The sequence below is a fragment of the Triturus cristatus genome, chromosome 2_1 (genome assembly GCF_964204655.1).
Source record: "Triturus cristatus chromosome 2_1, aTriCri1.1, whole genome shotgun sequence".
Classification (NCBI taxonomy): domain Eukaryota; kingdom Metazoa; phylum Chordata; class Amphibia; order Caudata; family Salamandridae; genus Triturus; species Triturus cristatus.
In genome coordinates this window covers 884,116,507-884,139,225 of record NC_140581.1, presented here as the reverse complement: position 1 = coordinate 884,139,225, position 22,719 = coordinate 884,116,507, and the positions used below count along the sequence as shown (strand labels likewise).

Below are 22,719 nucleotides of genomic sequence, written 5' to 3'. Positions count from 1 at the left end.
GTGGGGAAGTCTTCAAAGAGAGTTCTTTGAAGTACACAAGGTCCCTGCCCTGGCTCCAGACGCACTACAGGGGAATATGTAGCTCTTTGTGTGGGGACAGGCACAGCCCTATTCAGGTTCAATTGTCAGCTTCTCCCTCCCATCCTGCCTAGGGTGACCCATCAGAATGTTAATGGCCCATCTGGATGTGAATGGCCCATTATGCACAGCTCAGCTCCCTTTGTGTGTGACTTTCTAGAGGGAATGCACAAAGCCCAGCTGGAACCTACCTCAGACTTGTATCAGACACAGGCAGAGGCACAGAATGGTTAAAGTAAGGAAATGCCAACTTTCTAAAAGTGGCATTATCAGACTTTCAACTTAAAATCTGACTTTACCATAAGTTGTGATTTTGAATTTTGAGTCCAGAGACACCAAACTTTAAAAAATCTATCTTATCCCAATTGAATATTATGCTTATAAAATGTAATATGGTAATCCCATGGTTAACCTATGGGAGAGATAGGTCTTACAGTACCTGGGCATGTAAAACTTCCAATTGTTATAATACACTGCACCCCGACACTTGGGGATGACTAGGACCTTCCTCAGATGTGACTTGTATGTATTAAAAAGGAAGGTTTGAGCCTGACAAGAAGGTTATCTTGCCAAGTCGAAATGACAGTTTAAAACTGCACATACAGGCTCTACAGTTGCAGGTTGAGGCATTTTTAAAGGGCTACTTATGTGGGTGAAACAATCAATCTGCAGGTCCACTAATAGTATTTCAGTTACAGGCCCTGGGCACATGTAGTGCACTTTACTAGAAACTTATAAGTAAATTAAATATAGCAATTGTGGATAAGAAAATGTTACCATATTTTCAAGTACGTAGCACATGCACGTAGCACTGTTTGGTATTGGTAAAGTGCACAGAGTCCTAAAGCCAACAAAAATGAGGTCAGAAAAGGGGAGGAGGAAGGTCAAATTATGGGGGTGACCCTGCAGAAAGGGCCATTTCCAAAGGAGATCAAGGGTTGTGCCTATTGATTTGAGTTTCATCTACCGAACCCTGCCCTTACAATGCCCCACTCATTTTGAAGTATGTGTGATTCAATCATCTAAAAACTGAAGTGGGCACACTTTTAGTTGATATACCTAAAATCCAAGAATCAGTTCACTTATGATCTCTCTGTATTTTTTTAACTTTAGCTCATTTCTGCCACCTAGCTTCTAATAACCTTGATTCTAATGATCCAATTCTTACTGTCAGTAATTTCTCATCATCAAATGACCTTCAGGGGCAATCAATCAATAATGCTTAATGCCTGCTTAGTATGCTCAAGTATCTTTATTTGCCCAACTTTGTTCTACATTTATTGAAAAGCACCCATAAAACCCAGAGAGAGAAGTTACACGAGCAGAAAGTGCAAATGATCATGTAGCATTAACTTTGTACTAGCATATTAAATTAGCATGCTCTGCTAACATAAACAGGCAAAGTGCTAAGGCAGGACAGGCAACAGATTAAGCCATCGTAAATCATCTGCTGTCATTGCCTCCGGTACCAAACATATTATTCCCAGTGCTTTACTGCTCTTCTGATAAAGGTGCTTGAATACAACCTGACAATTTTGCTTTGAAAGATAGAGGTAAAAATTGTTATAGTGAACTAAAAAAGTGGATAAAAACAGAGCAAGAAAGATGAGAAGCATGATTGTGCAAGGTTTATTGATAAGGTGCCGACTGAAAACTTCACTCTGATAGGAATATCAATGGAATTGAAAACACGCATTTGCAATGCATTCGGTCTCACCTTTTGGAATTTATATGTATTTTGCTATGCAGCACATTAGCCTGGGTTCTGGAACATCTACTGTTCTTTAACATGGAGGTAAAGTAAGCACCAAACTACATGACACGCAAGGGATGGGAAGACATGGAGAGAAATATTGCCATTCAGCTGGAAATGGTACAGTCCGAAGCGCTGCTTTTAATATAAAATAAGGGCCTTTGGTGGTCATGTCACTGAAAATTGAAGATTTGAAAAAAATAATATTGTCTACAGGTGCTCGTGGAAGACAATTTCTATGGACTGGAATCTAGAGAATGCTAAAGTATTTTACTGACCTCTGCTGGTCGTTTTCTATCAAGAAAGTTGAATAGAGGCAGTTTTCAGGAAAATTAAAAACATAAAGTCCCTCAGCAGAAACAAATTTCTATCAAGACAGTTAAATAGAGACAGCTGAACAAGCAGAAAGCAATTCTAGTATTTTATTGATCTCTACTGGTCATTCTCTAGCAAGACAGTAAAATAGAGGAAGTTGAAAAGAAAAAAAAGTCCCTAAGCTGAAGCAGACAAGTCCTAGGGCTGATCTCCAGAGCCTACAAAGTACATACACACATAAGTATATACTAAAGTATATGCAAGAGGTATCGAATGCTCCACCTAAAAAGGAAAAACAACTCACAGACATGATCAAAATAGTTTAATAGCCACCCTGTGATGCACACCTGTTCTGCCCTGAGATCTTTGGACAACAGTAATTCAGAGGTAAAGTCGTCAGGTACAGTAGCACTAAATAGAGCCACCATTGAGTAAAATGAGCAGAAAGACAACAGATTTACCTCAAAATAATGACTGACCTCTAAAGAGTAACTGTAGACTGCACCTAGCTACAGGCAATTGGAAAGCCAAACCCTTATCAGGATGTGATTACATAAGAGCATACCATTCTGTTAATTATTGCCCTTTTCATTGCAGAGTATATCAATTCATTTTACATTTCCCAGAGTCCTTCTGATTTTCCTCTCCATCAGGAGTTTAGAGGGACTACAAATAAAATGTACCATATTAGCCTTTGCCTAATAGATGAATGCTGGACACTAAAGTAAAATACACCCAGAAATATGTTGTAAAACATTTTTGCTTTACATTTTTGTGCTTTAGACTTAGAACAACATGAAGTCCAGAAGGAAATGAGGTGATGAGTCTCCAACCCCGTGGACTGATGACAAGATGGCAGTCCATAAAGACTTGTGTGCTAAGGGGATGACTCCTGCAATCAAAATGTATAACTTTTATTCTCCCTAATAGCTATAGAATTCAACAACAGCCTGATGAAGATTAAAAGTAAGGTAATGAACTTGTGGATTGAGATGTTGTTCATTTTTCAGATGATGTCCCACATTCAGCTCAAATAATGAATATCATTTGAGGATTATGAAGGAAGATTTCTACTGAAAATAATAAATAAATAAACTAGTTACAGCTTTCATGGGCGCTGCGTGTGAACATCATACCTAGCTAAGGGGCTACTCCTTGGGATATATTATATTATTGAATGTAGTATTATATTATTGAATGTAGTAAGGACTGCAAAACACCTGGAGAGTATGTATTATGTCACACAACAACAAATAATAGTTCCATAGGAAACTTGGGCAGTTTTCCAGGGGTTTACATTGTTTTAAAAACACAGCCATCCCAAGTATCAGAGGCAGAGCTAGGGGTGGAGATCGGTATTGCAGCCAGTGTTACGCATCCAGCACAATTCTCTGATTTTTTGATCAATGGTTTATTTCTCATAATGTCTCCTGCTATGAAGAAATACAAAAATAATTAAAACAGAACATAAAAAAACAAATGTGTTAGAATTTCTAAATTTACATATGTACACAGTAAAAACAAACATTAAAGCTACAACTTCTAGAAAACCTTTCATGTTAAAGAAGACATGCAATTTTCAATCAAAAAAAATGTTTACTATAAATAGGTTCAAGAATGAGCATACATGATGTTAGTAGTATTCCCCACCTCCATTATTTTCTATGAGTGTGCCTTGTAGTAGCAATGTTTGGCCAAGTGTGGTGTTTGACTTTCCCGTAAGCTAGGCTAAAGTAGATTTGATCCTGGTCAGTAGTAATACTGGAGTAGATGTAGGTGCATCTTTGTGAAACAGCAAATGGCTTACTTTTTTGTGGGTGCTCTTTAGCATTAGCATGTGCCACCCAGTAACCTTTATTCTGAGTTTCTATAAAATATTCCCTATTCTAGTACTACTACTCCAATCCCCTCCCACATTTACACCAAAGACATAAACCTCTGAGTGCAGAGTTCTCCAAGCTCAAGGCAGAGAACTCTGCACATAAGATACACTGCTGGTACAGGCAGAGATTTCTGCCTGGAAACTTGTGAATACTCTTTGTGGGCATGCAATGTATTACTGCTGGAAAACAATTTGACATACTCAAACATTGGTTGGTGAGTAGAACCTTGTATGTTTGGGATTTCCTCCTTCAGTGCAGATTTGTATGTTATGTCCAGTATTATTTTGAGAATAACCTGTGAAAGTTTTCTTTTTAATAGGACTTTTGTATGTATGTAAACTTGTATATATCTGAGGGGGGCTTCAGGGTATCTAACTATGATGTACCTCTGTAAAGACTTTAATAGCATGGTGAAATCAGACCATGCATTGACCGTGTGACATCTCTTGAATCCCACAGAATTAGCGCTTGATTATGTACCTTTTTGTCCACTTGAATCTGTAATATGACAAAGTAACAGAGATAAATGTGTTGATTTGTTTCTCACACAACACAATGCAAGTATGTGAACTCTCATTTTACCATGTTCAGTACACTTTGCATCTCTGCAAAGAACTGAAGTGTCTTCTATAATACGAACATGCTAATGTGGTGCTACAAGGTGATCCCATTGTGCTACTGTGTCACTTGACATACATGTTTGAGGTAGAGGGATAATGTTTATTACTATTCTATGAAAACAGTCAACTATGATAGAGTGGTGAATATAGGTGTTGGACCTGGCCCTTTCTTGCGGGTCACCCCCAAACATTTTGCCTTCACACCTCCTGTTTTCTGAACCCATTTTTGACAGCTTTTAGAACTCTGTGTATTTTACCCTTGATAACCAGTGCTAAAGTGTTTGTACTCTTTCCTTTAAAAATGGGAACGGCAGCTTAAACCCAATTGGCATATTTAATTTACTAATATTTCCTTTGTAGAGTGGTACTACATACACCCAGCGTTCATAAATTAAATGCTACGAGTGCACCTGCAGTATTTACTGTGCCACCCACATAAGTAGCCGAGCTAAATTTGTCTCAGATCTGCCATTGCCCCTATGCACTGTTTTATACTGTCATCTCGCCTTGGCAAAATAAACCTTTTGCCAGACCTAAACCTTCCTGTTAAATACGTCTTCATTACCCCTAAGATAGGCCCTAAACAACCCATGAGGTATGGTGCAGTGTATCTTTTAGGTTTTACATTTCCTGGTAGTGAAAGACTCACAAACATGTTTTTTCACTACTTTGAGGCCAACCTCTCCCATAGGATAACATTGAGCTACCTTATTGCATTTAATAAGTGATAATATTTGTTTGGTTGCAGGTCGGAATTTCATGTTTGGTATCTAAGGAATTGTAATTTAAAACCCTCTATAGTAGTAACGTCAAATTTTAAGTCACAACTCTGAAAATGTCACTGTAAGGAAGTTGCCATTTTCTTGCCCTAAACATTTGATGTCTACAGGCTGTTCCTAGTCCACATAACTAGGTGTACTTGGCAGTTGGCCTTTGTGTATTCCTCCCAAACAGCCACACAATAGAGGGACTAGTTGTTGGCAGGATGAGGGGGGGGGGCTGTGCACAGACCTGCTTGCCCTTCAAAGACACTCCCTCAGCTCATACCCAAAGAACTTCAAACTAGCCTTCTGTGACTACAAATATCCTGCGACCAGAGCAGGGAAGAAAGAGATTCCAGACACGTATTTTGGGCAAGAACTTTAAGAGTTTCTTCCACTTCAAAGGTGGCACCAGGTATAAAAGGAGGATTACCAAAATCCACTCTTCAGTTCACTTCTAGACCTAAGAAAGGACCCTCAGAAGACTCATCTGCTGCCTTTGGCTTGCTGCGCACTTCAAAGAACTGCCATGCACACCATGTGGACTGCCCTGCTTCCTAAAGCCTGCCCTGTGCCCTCAGAGGAGACTGTCCATCTACATGAAGCTTGCTTTCCTGCTTGAACCCAAGTATTTCAGTTACTCCAAGGGCTTGTTGGATGGCCTCCTGATCAGAGTCTGAGTAACAGAAAAGACTCCAACCATCTTGTACCCACTCCAGGACCTAGACTGGGTGAATTCTAACCCTTCTAGTGGTACCCCTCTAGTCCTGGACCATAAGAAGTGGTGCTAAAGGTGCCCAAATACCCAAATGCAAAACTTAGGACTTGGAAAGATTTCTTCCAAAATATGCACTGTGAATCAAGAGGCGACCACAACCAACCTGCTCTCCGATACACACAAGGTGCATCACCAGGAGGCCTAAATTCACACTAGATACAGCTACATTCTTCTCTACATCAGCAAATACTGTTCAGCGGCTCATTGCAAAAGGGGTATCTGGACTCATAGAACCCTCATCAGCTACAGCCTGCATCTTCTTCCCACTGGAGATATTTGTCTTTCATAAAAGAGACTAATGGCCTGATTCAGAATTTGGCAGGTAGGTTACTATGCCACAAATGTGACGGATGCCCTGTCTGCTGCATTACAAGTGTATTATATCTAATGCACTTGTAATACAGCAGAGAGGATATCCGTCATATTTGTGATGGAGTAACCCATCCACTGAACTCTAAATCAGGGCCCAAGTCTGAACGTAGAAATCTTCACTGCAAGTTCCTTCAGCACCTCTCCGACAACAATGCCTCCCGCTCAGACACTGCTGGCTGCCTTGCCCCACTACACTTATTCTCCAAAGTCCGAAGGTTAGTGGAGATCGGGTCCAATCCACATCATGTATCCAATCTAAATTCCATCACAGTCAGCCATAATTTTTGACTTTAACTTTGTCTCACATGACTAGATGTCTACAACCTTTCAGATGTTATTTGTCACTTAAAAATAAAACAAAATCATACCTCATCACAATATACTCCATAATTCTATATTGCTGTGGAATCTTTCTTGTGTTCAGTAACCCCGGGTGTGGTACTCCGCTTCGCCCACGGAGTGTATGTAGCGCTGCCTGCTTCGCAGTTTTTGAAGTAGGCAGCGCTACGCACACGCCAGGGCAAAGCAGAGCTGCCTGCCGCCCGCCACCCTCCTCCCGCCCTCCTTTTAAAATAATGTAAAGTATGATAAAAAAATGTAATATAATGACTTACCTGCAGCGCGGCGTCCCGGGGCTCTCTCTTCCTCGTTGCCGATAACTTCTTTTCACAAATGCACATGTGCGGATGCCCGCGCATGCACATTTCTTGCAAGCAATGTGCATGCGCGGGCGTCCGCGCATGCGCATTTGGGAAAAGAAGTTGTCAACGAGGAAGAGGGAGCCCCGGAGACACCGCGCTGCATGTAAGTCATTATATTTAATTTTTTTATCATACTTTACATTATTTTAAAAGGAGGGCGGGCGGGAGGCAGGCGGCGCGTAGTGGGGCTACGCAGAGAGTGTGAGTGTGCGTAGATTTGGGCACACTATGCGCTGCTCCACGTAGCCCCACTACGCCCACTACGCCCAGGCCTGGTGTTCAGTTCCTACTTTGTTACTGTTTAAGTGCTACATAAATACTTTACACATTACCTCTAAATTAAGTCTTATGGCATTTGTGCCAAGCTACAAGAAGATTAAACATAGGCAAATTGTGTCACTTTTAGTGGTTCACCTTGATGAGGATTGTAGCTGTTGCTTCTGTAAGGCTTCATCCTCCTCAACCAATAACCCAATTTCTCACAATAGGGTATTCAGCTTCACATTTGTAATTAACAGGACCTTGTCATTCATGTAACAATTGTAAGTTGCATAAATCACAGACTCTACAAAGAGTAAGCATTTGCAAATAAAATAACTCCACTTTCACATTTTTGAAGGTTGCATACAAAATCAAGAAATCAAGGAACTATTTGATATGTATTATACCGTTTTATTTGCTTATAGCTGAAGCAAACACACAACTTGTTCTTTGAAAAGAAATTGAGTTGCATTAACAGGAACAAAGCTGCCTAGTCACTTCCGCACAAATGCACAAGAATTGATTCATAATTTCCTTTGGTGTCATCCTGTGAATGTAAAGATATAACCACATTGAGTTAACGTTGCTAAACAAACAAGAAAAACTAAATCCGATGGTTGGTGAAGGCAAAACACAAGATCCTTAAATGCCACACTTCAGGTAGTTCAAGCAGTGTACATTTCTCTAACCTGGAAAGGACCTAAACACACACAACCCCTTCCTCAGCCAGTACTGATAATTCCAGCCTTTCAGGAGTTTTCTTGGTTATCTGCCTCTCTTTCCTCTGCCTCTTTATGAAAGTGATGTATGTGTCTTAGAATGTATAGCACCTTGAAATCTGTGAATGAGTTTAGTGCCAAGCAAAGCACCAAATAAATAAATAGATATAAATGCATGTGAATGAAGAAGGCCGATGGGTTCCCCTTCTTACCTTACAGAGTAGATTTTGGTTGATCTGCAACTGTTCAGCACTATTAGTAGCATCGTTATTACCATATTATGTGCATCATTCCTGCTGGATAACAGTCCTGCACCCAACAATCAATTAGATGATGTATCACAAATGTTGTGAGAAAATTGTGTATTATTTTAGGGCCGCAAATTGATTACAATTTTGAAATTCCCACATGAGTGGATATTTGACTTAAGCATTTTGAAGAGTCACAACTTTTTCTGGTTCATTCAAGGCATGGCTGATGCATATGCCAGCAAAGTGAATGTACATGGGTTTTTATAAGGAAAATACTAGGAAGGAGCACAGAGGAGAGTTTGATTTGCAGAAGGAAAAGACCATCTAGGAGTGTCCTACTTAAATATGGCATAAAGAATCTCAGATGTGTTCAGAGAGATAGCTTTAAGTGTTTTAGCCATGTCCTAGAAGCAGACCCTGCTTTCAATGAGCAGCTAGGGTAATTGACAGAGTATAAGGATGATATGCTCCCTTCTAGGATGCTTCGTTGTCAGCCATGCTGCTGCCTTTTATACTTCACTGGTTGTCAAGATAGATGAAGTTGTCTTTGTGCAGACAGGAATGGAATATAGCAGAATTTGAAACTGTTGTTAAATTTATTGTTATCTTCAAGAACTTGATCTGAAGAAATCAGATGCTGTTATCTTTGGAAGACTACATATTCCAAGCCAAATTATTATTACTGTCAAAATAGATTCACAGATTATAGACTGATTAGCTGGCAAAGGCAGGAGGTCCATATTCGCAGCCAGGCCAGTTTGCTTCAGACGGAAATATCAGGCTGGCAAGGAGGAGCTCAGTTTTGGGTGGATTACGCTTAAGAAAGTTGGTTCCCATCCATCATTGGCTGGTAAACAGTTGGCCAGCGAGTCAGGATCTCACATGCTCACATCATCTTGAGAGACTTTGGACAACCTGAAGATATTCTTTGTGGCATCAGCATATATTTAAAATTAGGCTCCTGACAGATGGGGGAGTTTTGTGAGAGGCCACACACACAAATTTAACAGAAAAGTGGAGAATATTGATCTCTTGAGAATATGACAACTAAATTCTCTGATCCCCTAGGTAAATGTGTGAGGGTGACTATGTGTTGACTAACCACGAGCATTGATGTGTACCAGTTGAAAAAGGTTTCTGTGAAACCTGTTTATGTCAGTCTAATTATTGAATATTAAATAGTAATTATTTGACAAGTTAATATTTCACATTGTAATAGCAAGTACATTTCATTGTAAAAGTAACTGTTTTGAGGCAATGGTCAAAAGAGGATCTCCCTCTTGGTTACATATTTATTTTTCGGGAGTTTTATATAGCACAAACTTGACCCAAAGGTATCAGAATGCTTTACATAAGCACTCGCTGGGTTGCAGATAGACACTTTCATTTTTGATAGGCACAGAGAGATTAAGTAATTTGCCCAGAATCACAGGATGTTGAGCGTCCCTGCACAGACTCAAACCTGGTTCCCCTTGAAGTTGACCACTCTAGCCGTTAAGACACATCCTCTCTCTTATTGCAACCATTTACATTTAACCACTTACCCAGTGTATCCACAGACACCAGCTCATGGAGTACAGTCTAGCAATAAAAGTTTTTTCAAAAGATGGCTATACATGGATGATACCTTGGTTGTTGTCAGAACTACTGCCTTTTTTAAACCTAAGATCAAAGCTATCAATGACTTTTCTGCGATATTGGAGAGGGAATAAATGTGTAGACTACAGACATATCAATCCATGCATCCCAACAGTCTACCACAAAGGAACTACCAGGAGTAACTGTGCCACACCTAAGAGGTATAAATGTCCACATAGCATTGTATCTTCTATATCTGTTCTGTAAAATTAATATCAGACAAATGGCCATCCTGCACCCATGCTTGGGCCTGATTCACAAAGTTTAAGTTAGACTTTTGGTCTAAGTTTAGACCAAAAGACTAACTTTACTAGTTTTCTGTATTCACAAAAGTAAGTTATGTGTATTATCTTTACCTCCGCACTTGGGACGGAATCTCCGCACTCAGGTGGAATCTCTGCACTCGGGCAGAGATCCGCCCGAGTGTGGAGATTATGATCTAGTGCAGAGATTTCACTGAAATGCAGGATAGAATCTCTTCATTTGGGGAGGAGATTCTGCCCCGAGTGCAGAAAGTCTGCCAGAGTGCAGACGTTAAAATACCACTCGTAACTTAACTTTGTGAATACCAAAAGTCGTACTCTTAGTCTTTTGGACTAAGTTTACGTTTGTGAATCATGCCCCTTGGTTTTATCTCAATCTCTCCCTAGCATTTCGCATCCTTTGTATTTTTAAACCCTGAATGGAAAATGCACATCCTCTATTTTGGATAGGGAAAGCAAAAAGTCCAGTTTAAAAGAAAGGTCATTTCCATTAGTTAAGGGTGACTGGTCTCTCCTGAATTAAATTTCTATCTTTACATAGCAGCAGCACTATACCTGTGGTGAGTGATATCAACGTAGAAGGCTGTAATTATGTAATGCAATGATCATCATACACCAGAGGGGTATGGTCCTTAGAATAAATCCCACATTGAGATTCTTCATAAAGGCAGATTAAGCAAAATGCTTTATTTGCGTAAGTTAAAACGAGCAAAGTGAATGGGAAAATTCAGGTATTGAAGAACTTCAGCTGTTACAAGCATCTAAAGGTTTTATGGCCTTCTTGGGTTTCTAAATATAATTTGGGTTTCAAGACCAGGCATGTTTTTAGAAATATCTTCCTCAGCTATTTTAACTTGATCTGGGTGTGTATTGCCGATGAAAACAATTAATATAATCTGTTGTAGGTATATCTATAACAGAGTCACACTGATGCCAATAATTGTGAAAAATGTAAGATTAACTCTGAATAATATTCTTCGATAAAGCATAACATGTCAGTTAGATGTAGTAGTTGTCCTCTATAACTTGAGGCCTATAACATATAATCCTACATCATCTTTCTACTTCTAACACTGTTATGCTGGGCACAATAGTTTGTTTATTTTTGGTACATGCAAACTATGGCATTCTAGGAGCCTACACATAGAGAAAGGGTTGCGTGCGGACAAGGCCTATAACAAATGTCTATCTATGTGTTCCAGTGGTCTATCTCAATCTCCTATACATGACCAAAATCTTGGCACAGAAAAGAAGACAGGGAAAAAAGCTATTTTAGGATATACATAATTTTCCGTAGGGCTACATTATAAGGAATCAAATATACTTATATTTATAGGCTCGATCGTACTCCATAGAAATTGCACACAATTACACTTAATAGCACAGTTGGTTGCCAAGATGTAGAGCAGAGGTTAGCAAAACGCTGCTTATGCTCTGGTTTTGTTTCATGCTGGTCAAAAACAACTTGTTCAATTCTTTCAAATTCCCCACTTTTGCACCTTCATGAAACTGAAATGATTGTGATGTTTGAAGAATGCTACCTGACAGTGACATCCCCTATAAAAAAACATTTATGCACACTAATTAACAAATTAAAATTGAATGTGAACAAAATATTTCACTAAATAGAGGTTTAACCAGTTTTTGAAAAACATTTCCCTGAATGTCATCTTTTTTTTAATGGTACTGATTCCTAAAGTTTATGAAGTTGTTCTTTAGGGTTACTGGGGTGGCCCAGTGTGTGGGAGGCATCTCCCATACCTGGGTATCAGCCAGTCCCATGAGTCCCTGAATGTGGAGCACATTAGGCTACCACCAACCAAAAATGATTCTGCCTTACCACCATTCCATTGTAGAATCAGGCAGCACATACTGCCACATTATTATACTTGCACCCACATTGTTCAATCTCTATTTAGAACCATTGGGAAATCTCCTAAGTAAATCCGGGATCCACCATCATCTCTATAAGGACGACACTCAAATCTACCTTAAGGTGGCCTCCACTCACGATCTCTCCATCCTAAGCTCTACTCTCGCCTCCATTCTAAACTGGATGTTAACTCATCAACTGATTCTGAATCCCTCCAAAACTGAATTCCTCCTCCTCTACTCCTCACTTTCTCCTCCTCCGGTTCAATCATGGATGGATCAGATGAATCTACTTAACAATAAACACATCATTGTCGACAGCGCAAAATCCTTTGGTGTCATACTCGACAAAAAACTCAATCTACTCTCCCACATCAATTCCATTGCAAAGTCTGCTCGATACCAACTGCGCCTTCTTTGGGGGATTCGTCGCATCTTCCTGGAGCAAGACCTTAAAACCCTGGTCCAATCGCAGGTTCTCTCCAGACTGGACTACTGCAATTCTCTTCTTACTGGCCTCCCCAAATCCCACCTGTCCCCTTTTAAATCTGTTCTCCATCCAGCAGCTTGTTTCATATATGGGGCCAAAAGTAGTGACCACTTAAGACCCATTTTATCCACCCTCCGTTGGCTTCCCATCGAGGCAAGATCTATTTACAAGACTGCCTGTATCACCCACAAAGCCCTGCACTCCTCCTCTCTTCGCTACCTGGCGAATAAACTGAAACTCTCTGGAGGCTCTAGACCATCACGTAATGCGGAAAATGTATTGCTTGAACCTCCCACTTTCAAGAAGGAAAGATCGATGGCCCAATCCTTTTCAGGCAATGCAGTGAGAATCTGGAACTCACTTCCACCTCAGCTCCGGACCACCACCTCTTCCCAGGCCTTCAAAACTGACCTCAAAGTTCTCCTCCTTCAAAGACACTTCCAAATTTAATCCACGCCCTCTCTATTATCTGGAGTAAGTCCTTCCATTATAGGAAATTCTGTTCTCCATGACTATAGAAGTGCCTTCCCAGTGTGTTCTTGTGGTTTGAGTGTCTGCCATTTATTGCAGTATTATACTTCTACTTGTATTTTGTACTCTTTTGTAACATGCACACATCACTTTTCCTCTTGTAACGAATCGTTTGTTACCTCTTGTATTGTGTTTGCTTTTGATACATGCACAATTGCCACATTGCCTCATGTAACGTAACGTTTGTTCTTGTGTTTTGACTGCCATTTATTGCAGTATTAAAACTATACTTGTACTTTGTACGCTTTTGTAACATGCACACATGTCACTTTTTCCTCTTGTAACGTATAGTTTGCTACCTCTTGTATTTTATTTGCTCTTGATACATGCACAATTGTCACTATTGCCTCATGTAACGTAGCGTTTGCTTTTGTAACATGCTCACTTGTAATTTTCTCCTCATGTATCATTACTGTTCCTATTGTGAAGCGCTCTGACACCTTCGCGTAAAGTCTGCGCTATATAAAAACGCATAAAATGAATAAATAAATAAATAAATAAGGAGAATGGAGGAGGGGAGATCACATCGTGTAAAAGAGGGTATCCACACCTCTGTGTTCTCCCGCTAATTAGCATCACAGAGGTCATAGGTGGGACCTTGGTGGAGTAGAGTGTGCAGCCTCCCTCCACCAAGACCTAAAGGGAGTACTAGATTATTGCCTTTTTAGCTTCAGTCAGAAGTAACTGCTCTGTACCAGAAGGTGGATTACTCTAAAAACAATTCCTACATAAATGATCATACTAATGCAGTCTTCTCTTGGATAACAGTGACAAATAATTCATTATTTTACAATTAAAGCATGTTCCTCAAGACTGATGTGCTAGTGCAAAATTAAAAAAAACACAAAGGAGAACATTAGAAAGTCATGAAACACTTACCCGGATAGCTTGCCGCAGAGTTTTGCCATACATCCCCTTGTAATGCGCTTTGATCTCATTCATGTCAACGCCATAACGGGAAACCATAATTCTTATCAATTTCCTGTTACTAGTTCCAAGACCCTATTGAAATTGCAACTCATTTTTGTTACATATAAACCACTAGGTGCACTTTATAAAAGCACTGTAGAAATTTACTTCAAGCTACTAATCAAATCAAATTGATTTTTCTACTTTCATTTTTAATGCTTAGCATCAAAACAAGCTCTTTTGTGTTTGTGAAAATTCTAATTTAGGTGCTTTGAACATAACATGTTCACCTTTCTGTGGAATTATTTTATGTTAAGATAGTTACTTTAAAAAGCATATATCTCATGAACACTTTTGCATCTAGGCCCTGGCCCACCCAAACCAAAGGAAAGAAGAAAACAAAATGCTTGTCCTTTCTTATCAAGATAAGAATGAATTAGAATATGGGCAGTGAATTACTGCAAATTGACAAATACTGGATTGCATTGTCTCAGGATACAAGCTTTTGTTATGACCATCATTGCCTCTGGATTCCTTCGACGGATTCCAGACTATGCTTATTGATTTTTAGGAAAAGATTACCCAATGTACCATACCGTAAAGCATTGGCAACTAACATTCATCAAAGTTAACAGCCATTCCTTGACTATCAGTTGAACTAGTACTGGTGCCGTACTTTCCTCTCAAAGGGCTTGATTCACAAAGGTAACATTTGACTTTTGGTCTAAGTCCAGACCAGAAGTCTAGCTTTACTACTTTTCGGTATTTACAAAGGTGAGCTACGAGTAGTATCTTTACGCCCGCACTCGGGCCAGTGATCCGCCCAGAGTACAGAGATTACGCCCTGAGTGTGAAGATTCTGATCCAAGTGTGGTGTGGAATCTCCCACTCAAGAGGAGATTCAGCCGCGAGTGTGGAATTCCCACCCCAAGTGTGGAAACTCCGCTACGAGTACAGATGTAAAGATACTGCTCATAAGTTACCTTTGTGAATACCGAAATTCATAAACTTAGTCTTTTGGTCTAAGTTTACCTTGGTGAATCAGGTTCAAAGAGTTTCCATTCTTGAATAATGCCTTGTCATTATAACAGTCATTGGATCTGACATCCTCAGTGTGGCTTTTCCTTGTTGCCTTCCAACCTCCTGTTTTTGCTGACTTCATCTTTTATTGGCTTTAGAACTATGCACATTTTATCACTGCCAACCTGTACTAATGTGCGTGTGCTCTCTTCTTTAAACATGGTGAAATTGGTTTATAACCAATTGGTGTATTGAATGTACTTATACCATAGTAAGGTGCTAGTACATGTACCCAGGGCCTGTAAATTAAATGCTACTAGTGGGCCTGCAGCACCTATTGTGCCACTGACTTAGGTAGTCTTGTAAACATGTCTCAGGCTTGCCATTTCAGCCTGTGTGTGCCGTTTTAAACTGCCATTTTGACCTGGCAAAAAAACCTTTTTCCAGGCCTAAACATTCCTTTGTAGTACATATACATCACCCCCAGCCTAGTCTATTTAAAACATTGGGCATGTACTTTTAACATTTTACATGTCCTGGTGGTGAAAAAATGTTACATTTGTTTTTCACTACTGCACGGCCTACCTCTCCCATAGGATAAGTTTTAGTTTGGAGCAGGTAGGAATATCGTGTTTGGTGGCTAAAGAACTGCAATTAAAATCCCTCTTTAATGGTAAAGTCAGATTGTAAGTCACAATTCTGAAAATGCCACTTTTAGAAAGTTGAAGTTTTCTTGTTCCAACCATTTGGTGCCAGAAGCCTGTGTCCTGGGTCAATTGACTAAGTGTAGCTGACAGTTGATCTATGTGTATTGCTCCCAGACAGTGAGACAAAGGGATATTAAGTGGTGGCAGGATGGGCTATCTTTGACTTGATGAGGGAGAGGAACTGTCACCTACACAATTGCGTATCACAAAGGCTCTTCCTGAAAAAACTCACAAAGGAGTTGACACTAGTCTTTTTTGTCCCAGTCAAACTGGAGCCAGAGCATGGAGTGAGGAAATTTCAAGCACCTCTGGCAGTGGAAAACTCTAGAAACATCTCCTACTTCAAAGTGGGCATCAAGTATAAATAATGGACCCTCTGGCCCAACTCTCCAGTAGACCTCTGTACCTGTGTAAGCCTCAGAGAACTGTTGCGCTATTTTGCAAAGGACTTCTGCCCTGCTGCTTGGCTGCCTGAGTGGGAAAGACTCTACCTGCGTCTTGAACCCAAGGCCACCAACATGAGTCCAAGGGCTACTTGGCTGGTCTACTGCTCAGAGCCTCACGGATAGAAAAGGATCCACCCACCTTGAACTCAGCACCTGGATTCTGCCTGCTGTGAGTTTTGCCCCCAAGTTCATGATGTGGCAGGATTAGGAAAATGTTATGCCATAAAATTGTCTGCGCCTGAGTCATATTTACACATTAAGACAATTTATGTGGAATATCTATGCATTCAGTATGTATTACACCTTTTAAAACACCAAGGGCCAGATGTGCAACCTTTTTTTTGCGGTCACAAACGGGAAATCAGCCCGTTTGTGATCGCAAAATAGATCTGCTCTATGTACATGCCCTATTTTGCGAGTCAGTAACCTATTACAGACTTGCAAAATAGGATTGAGACTTGCTATTAGCAAGGGGAGTGCCAAGGGCGTCCCTTCCTAATAGCGAGTCATACTTCAATGTACCATTGTTTTGCGACCGCATTTGCGGTTGCAAAACACTCGCAGTTTACCACCTACTTCAAGTAGGTGGTAAGCCACTCGCAAAGAGGAAGAGGTTCCTTGGGGACCCCTTTCGCTTTGTGACTGGCAGTAGAGAAAATAGTCTTAACAGTCTTAAGACAAACTTAAGACAAACTTAGGACAGACTCAAGACAGACTTAAGACAGACTTAAGACAGACTTAAGACAGACTTAAGACAAAATCCTAACTTACTACTACTAAATGCCTTCTATGAATACCAAAAGTAGTACGTTTAGGATTTTGTCTTAAATTAGTTCTGTGAATCGGGCCCTTGGTCATTTAATAGCCTCAGCACCAATGTCAATATGTCTCTAGTCATACTTGTCTTAGAAATGACCCTGGGTGCCCTACTCATATCTGAGTGAAGCACGTTCATCTATTCTGACTACTCTTGCCTGCCCTCTGCTTTAACTTTCAGCTAATCACATACCAGTTTGGTGAATTACCATTAGGTGCAGTCCCACCACAAATCGTTGATTCACTGATACTGGTCTGCCAGAACAACAAGAAAAAAACTCCACTCCTCGAACCGGGAAACATAGACAGTATTCCCCCAGTGAAGCCTTCTGCTTCTCTCATAAATGCATCACCAGAAAACCTACCAAACACATTAACAAAGTAATACAAATCTTGATGTTCACTTCACCCTTCCTAACGGGGCTCTTCACCACATCCCTGAACATGCTGCATCTAAAAGGTGTAGTCCAACGACTCAGGTTCAAAGACTAGCTACCTTATCTTCGTATAAAAATAGTCCATACTATGAAGTCTTCTTCCACCAACACCTCAAGACCAGAGAAGCTTTCATGTAAATTTATTATTGCAGAGCTCTGATAAACAAATTGAATAATTGCTTTATTCACCTAGGGTTCCTTTTGACAAAGAATATTCCTATGTTGAACGCTGCTTTTGTCCAGCAGTATCGCACTCAGATGAGGTGCTGCCTGAGATTATACAATTGTGTTGTCGAGGCCTTCACAGACCATTAATACGGCTCAAATAAGCAAAAGCAAAGGTATTTGAAGCGGTATTTGAAATTATTGAAATGCATTTGTTTCCATTTCCTTACAGCTGACACACACAGTAAGAAAAACGTTCAGACATGTATTCACATATAGTACCTTCATTGAATGATACAACCGTTCAGCAAAATAGGCTGGTTTGCTAGCTGCGCATTGCACTGCAACGACAACGATGAAGAAAATATTTAATACAGGAGCAGAAATTCGAAACATGGTTGACGCTCACACCCATGCTTTTCTTTACTGCATTTTTTTATTACATTGTTATAGAAGAGAATGGATATCACGATGTAAATTAAGTTTACCGATAACAAACATTAAAAAAACCTGATTGATATTTCATACAAACTCATGTTTTTGATACCTGTGAAAATGAGCATTTTCCGTCATAAGTTATGCATGAGAGGCTCTGTGTCTGTCCATCACTGCCTGGCTCTTCCTCCTTACATTAAAGACCTTTTAAGATCTGCCTCATCTATAATAATCATCACGAAATCCACTTTCACAAGCCCTCCAGGATTACACAAACACTCCAGACCCCCATTCAATGTTAACTGCGCCACAGCCGCCCGCTATCCTATTCTTACGTGCCCAAAGAATTCACCGTTCAGGCTTCGTCAATGTCTTCACTTTGGTATTAGTGCCGGTTTCCTTTGAACTCTACTGGGGCAGGGCCGGAGTGGGGAAGAAAAGCAGCCCTGGCAAAATGCTCAAACCAACCCTCTCCCTTTGTCTACTCGTGCCAACTCTCTCTTTCCATCCATCCATGCTCTCTCTAGGGCTGATTTTGACTTGGGCGATGCAGGAGGGGAGAGGCATGCCGCCGCCCCGCTCCTGCACTACCAAAGTCAACCGCCGAGAACCTGCTAGATAACTAGCAATTTCATTGTCTGGTAGGTGTGCGGCGTGGTGGTCCCAAGGCGGTGCAGTTTAAAGGCTCCTAGTGAGCCTTATCACTGCACCGCTGTGGGACTGCCAATCAATGCTCCTGCATGGCATGGATGGAGCAGTCCATGACATGCAGGTGCGGGTGCACATGGGCCAGGGCTCTCTTTGTTTCCCCCACCACCAGCCATAAAAGGCTGGCATTGGGAAAACTCATAATATGGTTGGCTGTGCCACAGCGGCACCCCCAAGCATATTGCTGCCCCAGACGGCCATAGGACAACGGTTCCCTGGCAGTTGCAGAGGTGCAATGGCGGTCCGACCGCCAAATTTGTATACGGCAGTCTGACTGCTGGTGTGGCGGTGGCTGGATCACCACCTCCATGCCGCAGCAAGTCCACTGCACCAAGGTCCAGTGCAGACACAGAGGTCCCTCAAAAGCACCTTCACATTCATATTTCACACCATCCTCAAAACAAAACAATATTCACCTATAAAATCCAAATCACTGCCGTATACATGTAGCTTCCCCCACCACTGTAATAGGGTAGGGTTTTTATCACTAAACTCAGAATCCCGATTCAGGTGTAAACCCAAATTGGGGATTCTGTGGGTCCATGAAATTGTCCCCATGCGTTTTGAGATTTTCATGCATACTGTGATGTCTTGTTATCAGATCATGGCATCATTTGCTTTAGCATGATGCACCTCGTTAGCTGACGTTTCCTGCCACTATTTCTTTCACATCCAGCTGATTTGACTGTACTCTTGCTCTCCTACTTTTTCTGATGAAGCAAGCTTAAAATCTGTGCTGCTCTGCCTTCTCTCCATTTAATCACATTTACTTGTCACCCAAAGTATGGCACCTGTGCATACACCACAGCTGTGGAGATGATGGGAATAAAAATCAACTCCCGCATTATCTGCATCGCCTCTTCAAACACACACCGACCGGCTCATGCCTACATCCAAAGATGCCTCTATTTGTTTTAGAAAAATGATTCCATTTCTGAAGCCAGGACTACCAAGGAAAGTGCCTGGTGCCTCGAATGTCAAGCCAGAGGGAGCAGCTGCTTGGCTGGCAACCCCTGCTTGATGCTCATGCTTGGGTCCATGGTAAAAATACACATATGGACACTGCTATTATTCCATAGCCATTCCATACTGTGAAAGTATCTCGAGTAGATGCAGTTAAGAGAAACAGCTGGTAACCTTTACTTGACCTCTTGTACCTCGGGTCTTGAACCCCTGGTCTCAGAGATCATAAAATCTGTAACGGAACTAAATGTAAATAGAGTCCTATGAGAGATGTTCACTTTCAATGCTCCTTGTACTTCTAGGTCCCAATTTTGTATAGGGCGCGCTTTCCCTGTTTGTGCCTGGTGCATCATAGAATCCGCTGCCCCCAGGGCAGTTCACTCAGGTAAAAAAAAGAAGTGGCTTTGAAGCAGTTCCTTTATGTTTCAATGTGCAGGTGGCAACCACCCTGCACTTTTACAGGGGATTAGAGATCCCCTTGCAGGCGAGTGCAGTGAATGCAGTGAGTAACTGTAGCCACCTGCAAGGGGATGTCCAGGAGGTACATAGACCCCTTTTTCCCCCTCCAGAGGGCTCCTATCAGGGGTCGCACTTACAGTGCTCCAACTTTTAGGTGGGGCACTGTCAGTGCGCCCTCTGACAGCTTCTTTGCCTCTGCTCCCACATCTATCATACGCACAGAGGCAAAGAGATTCCCTTATTTGCATGGGGTCACTCCCCAATGCAAATGAGGGAACGCCTTCTTCAGAAAGGGTTGGCGCTGTATGTGCACCAGCAATTTAAGTATTACAGAAGGGGCTGCACAAGCATCTGTGGCCACTTCTGAAATACTAAAGTGCCCCGGGGGCACGCATAGCAGGAGCAAATGCCTGTTGCACCTCCAGGGCACTATTGTGTAATATGGACCTTAGCCTTGTTTTAGCTCGTTGGCTCTAAATAGGAGGCTTTTAGGAGTCTTGGGTGGGTCAACCTCGTGGTGTTAGCTATGCTATCCCTGACATTTCCTTGATTCGAAATTCACACATAAAAAAAGAGACATCAATAAGATACTTTTTGATTCAGAGATCAAATTTTGAGGGAAAACCAATACATACCAATGGCTGTCAGACATTTTTTAATGTTCCCTTTCAATTCATGGTCTAGCGCCTTGTACACATCATGCTTGCCATAGGTGGGATATCTCTGGAAGACTGTGCAAACATTAAATAGTAAGATAAAACCAAGTGAAACATCACTCACAGTTGATACAGTGTTTGATTTCAGGTCTTTCTCCATGATCATGAAATAACATCATATCATTCCCTCAACACTATATGAATGGTGCCGCTACCAGTGAAGGAAGACTTTTTCCTCTCCCCAGTTCGGACAAAAGGAGATGATTTCACTGGGTTAGTGGGGTGATTGGTAAATAAGGATAAAGAGAATGCAGTAAAGCCTTCCTCTTCTTGGAGATGTCATCACATATAATTAAACTGCTCATTTTTGGAAAGGTCAATTATTCCACAATACAGTTTTTATTGCTATAGTAGAGCATAGGCTGTCTGCAACTAAAATGTATGTGAGCATTCGTGTTTGTGGAGAATGACGGTAAATGGAGAAATGCTAATGTCAGTGTAGGTGGACGAGAAGATGAGTACAAAGCAGATATAATTTTAAAAGAGAGAAAAGAAGGACAGAGAGGGCCCGATTTAGTGTTTGGCAGAAAGGGCATTTTGTCGCAATGACGATGGGGCATCCTTTCACCAGCAACTCTAGGTCTGCCCAATAAATTATGAGGTGGGCAGACATCCAGGTTTACAACAATGGAGTACAATGTTCTCCTTTTAATGTAAACCTTCCTCCAACAGTCCGAGGGAGCATGAGGTGTCGGTGGTATCCATCCAACTATCTGACCAATTTGGAGTGTGGGAAGTGACATGTGCCAAGTCGGAGGAAGGTCGGAGGAAGTGACCTGTCATGAGAACCAGTGCTGGCGAAGGCAGCCGCGAGGCCACCATGAAGGCTGTGAAAGCCACCAGCGTGTTCAACCAAGAACATGGCAAGTGAAGCCAGGCAAATGTCAGCCATAAGCTTAGGCAACCAAGCCATGACTCCGAGCTTAAACCCTGAACCCCCATTTCAAGGATGGATCGGGAGTGGCTGGGAGATGTGGCATGAGCAGTGTGGACTGGGCAAGGCAGGGAGTCAGGCTTACAGCTCCCTGGCACCACTGATTGCAGTTTCCTGCCTGCTGTCTCCATCAGCCCATCATTGCTGGGATGCTGCAATGAGGTCGGCAGTACAATTGAGGGATTCTGGATGTCCCTGGGTGACTCCAGCCATCTGGCCTCAAACCGCAAGTACGAAAGGAGTACACTGGAACATAATGAGGAGTGGAGCATCAATGTTTAGTGGAGGACAGAGAGTGTGTGGGCTCAGGGGTTGTACTCAGCCTTTGGAAGAGTGAGCCCGACGGCCTGTAGATGAGGTCTAGCTAGGTATGGGTGCAGCTTGAGGGAAACTGTAATGCTGCCGCTCACCTCCTCTGGTGCTAGTGGCAAGTGATAACAGCCAACTGGGATTCTTGGGCAACAACCCCCCACTGTCATACAGGAGTTATCAGTCACCACCAGCAACACCAAGCAGGAGGCCAGCATAACAAGCGCACACCAACAGCTGTGAGAGCCCAGAATAACATAAGCAGTGTCCAGTGTCCAGTGAAAGCTCCGAACAAAGCATGTAACTTGGAAGGCAGTTTTGGTCTTGTTGGAGGAGCTAAACAGGAGTGAGTTCTGAGACTAGCGGTCTTGTGACTCTCCCTCCCCCCTACTCCAGGCAGGGCCCACTG

The 22,719-nt window shown here is 41.6% G+C and overlaps 1 protein-coding gene across 1 annotated transcript in view; it reads right to left on the bottom strand.

Moving 5' to 3' along the window:
• Nucleotides 1-8,012: 8,012 nt before the first annotated feature.
• Nucleotides 8,013-22,719, bottom strand: part of LOC146866036 (annexin A1-like) — a 190,871-nt gene continuing 176,164 nt past the window's right edge. The window contains exons 12-15 of the mRNA XM_085640226.1: nt 20,987-21,082; nt 18,069-18,127; nt 14,166-14,288; nt 8,013-8,069 (exon numbers count right to left, since the gene is read on the bottom strand). Of these exons, the coding sequence (XP_085496352.1) occupies nt 8,013-8,069; nt 14,166-14,288; nt 18,069-18,127; nt 20,987-21,082 (335 nt within the window). The remainder of the gene's footprint in view (nt 8,070-14,165; nt 14,289-18,068; nt 18,128-20,986; nt 21,083-22,719) is intronic.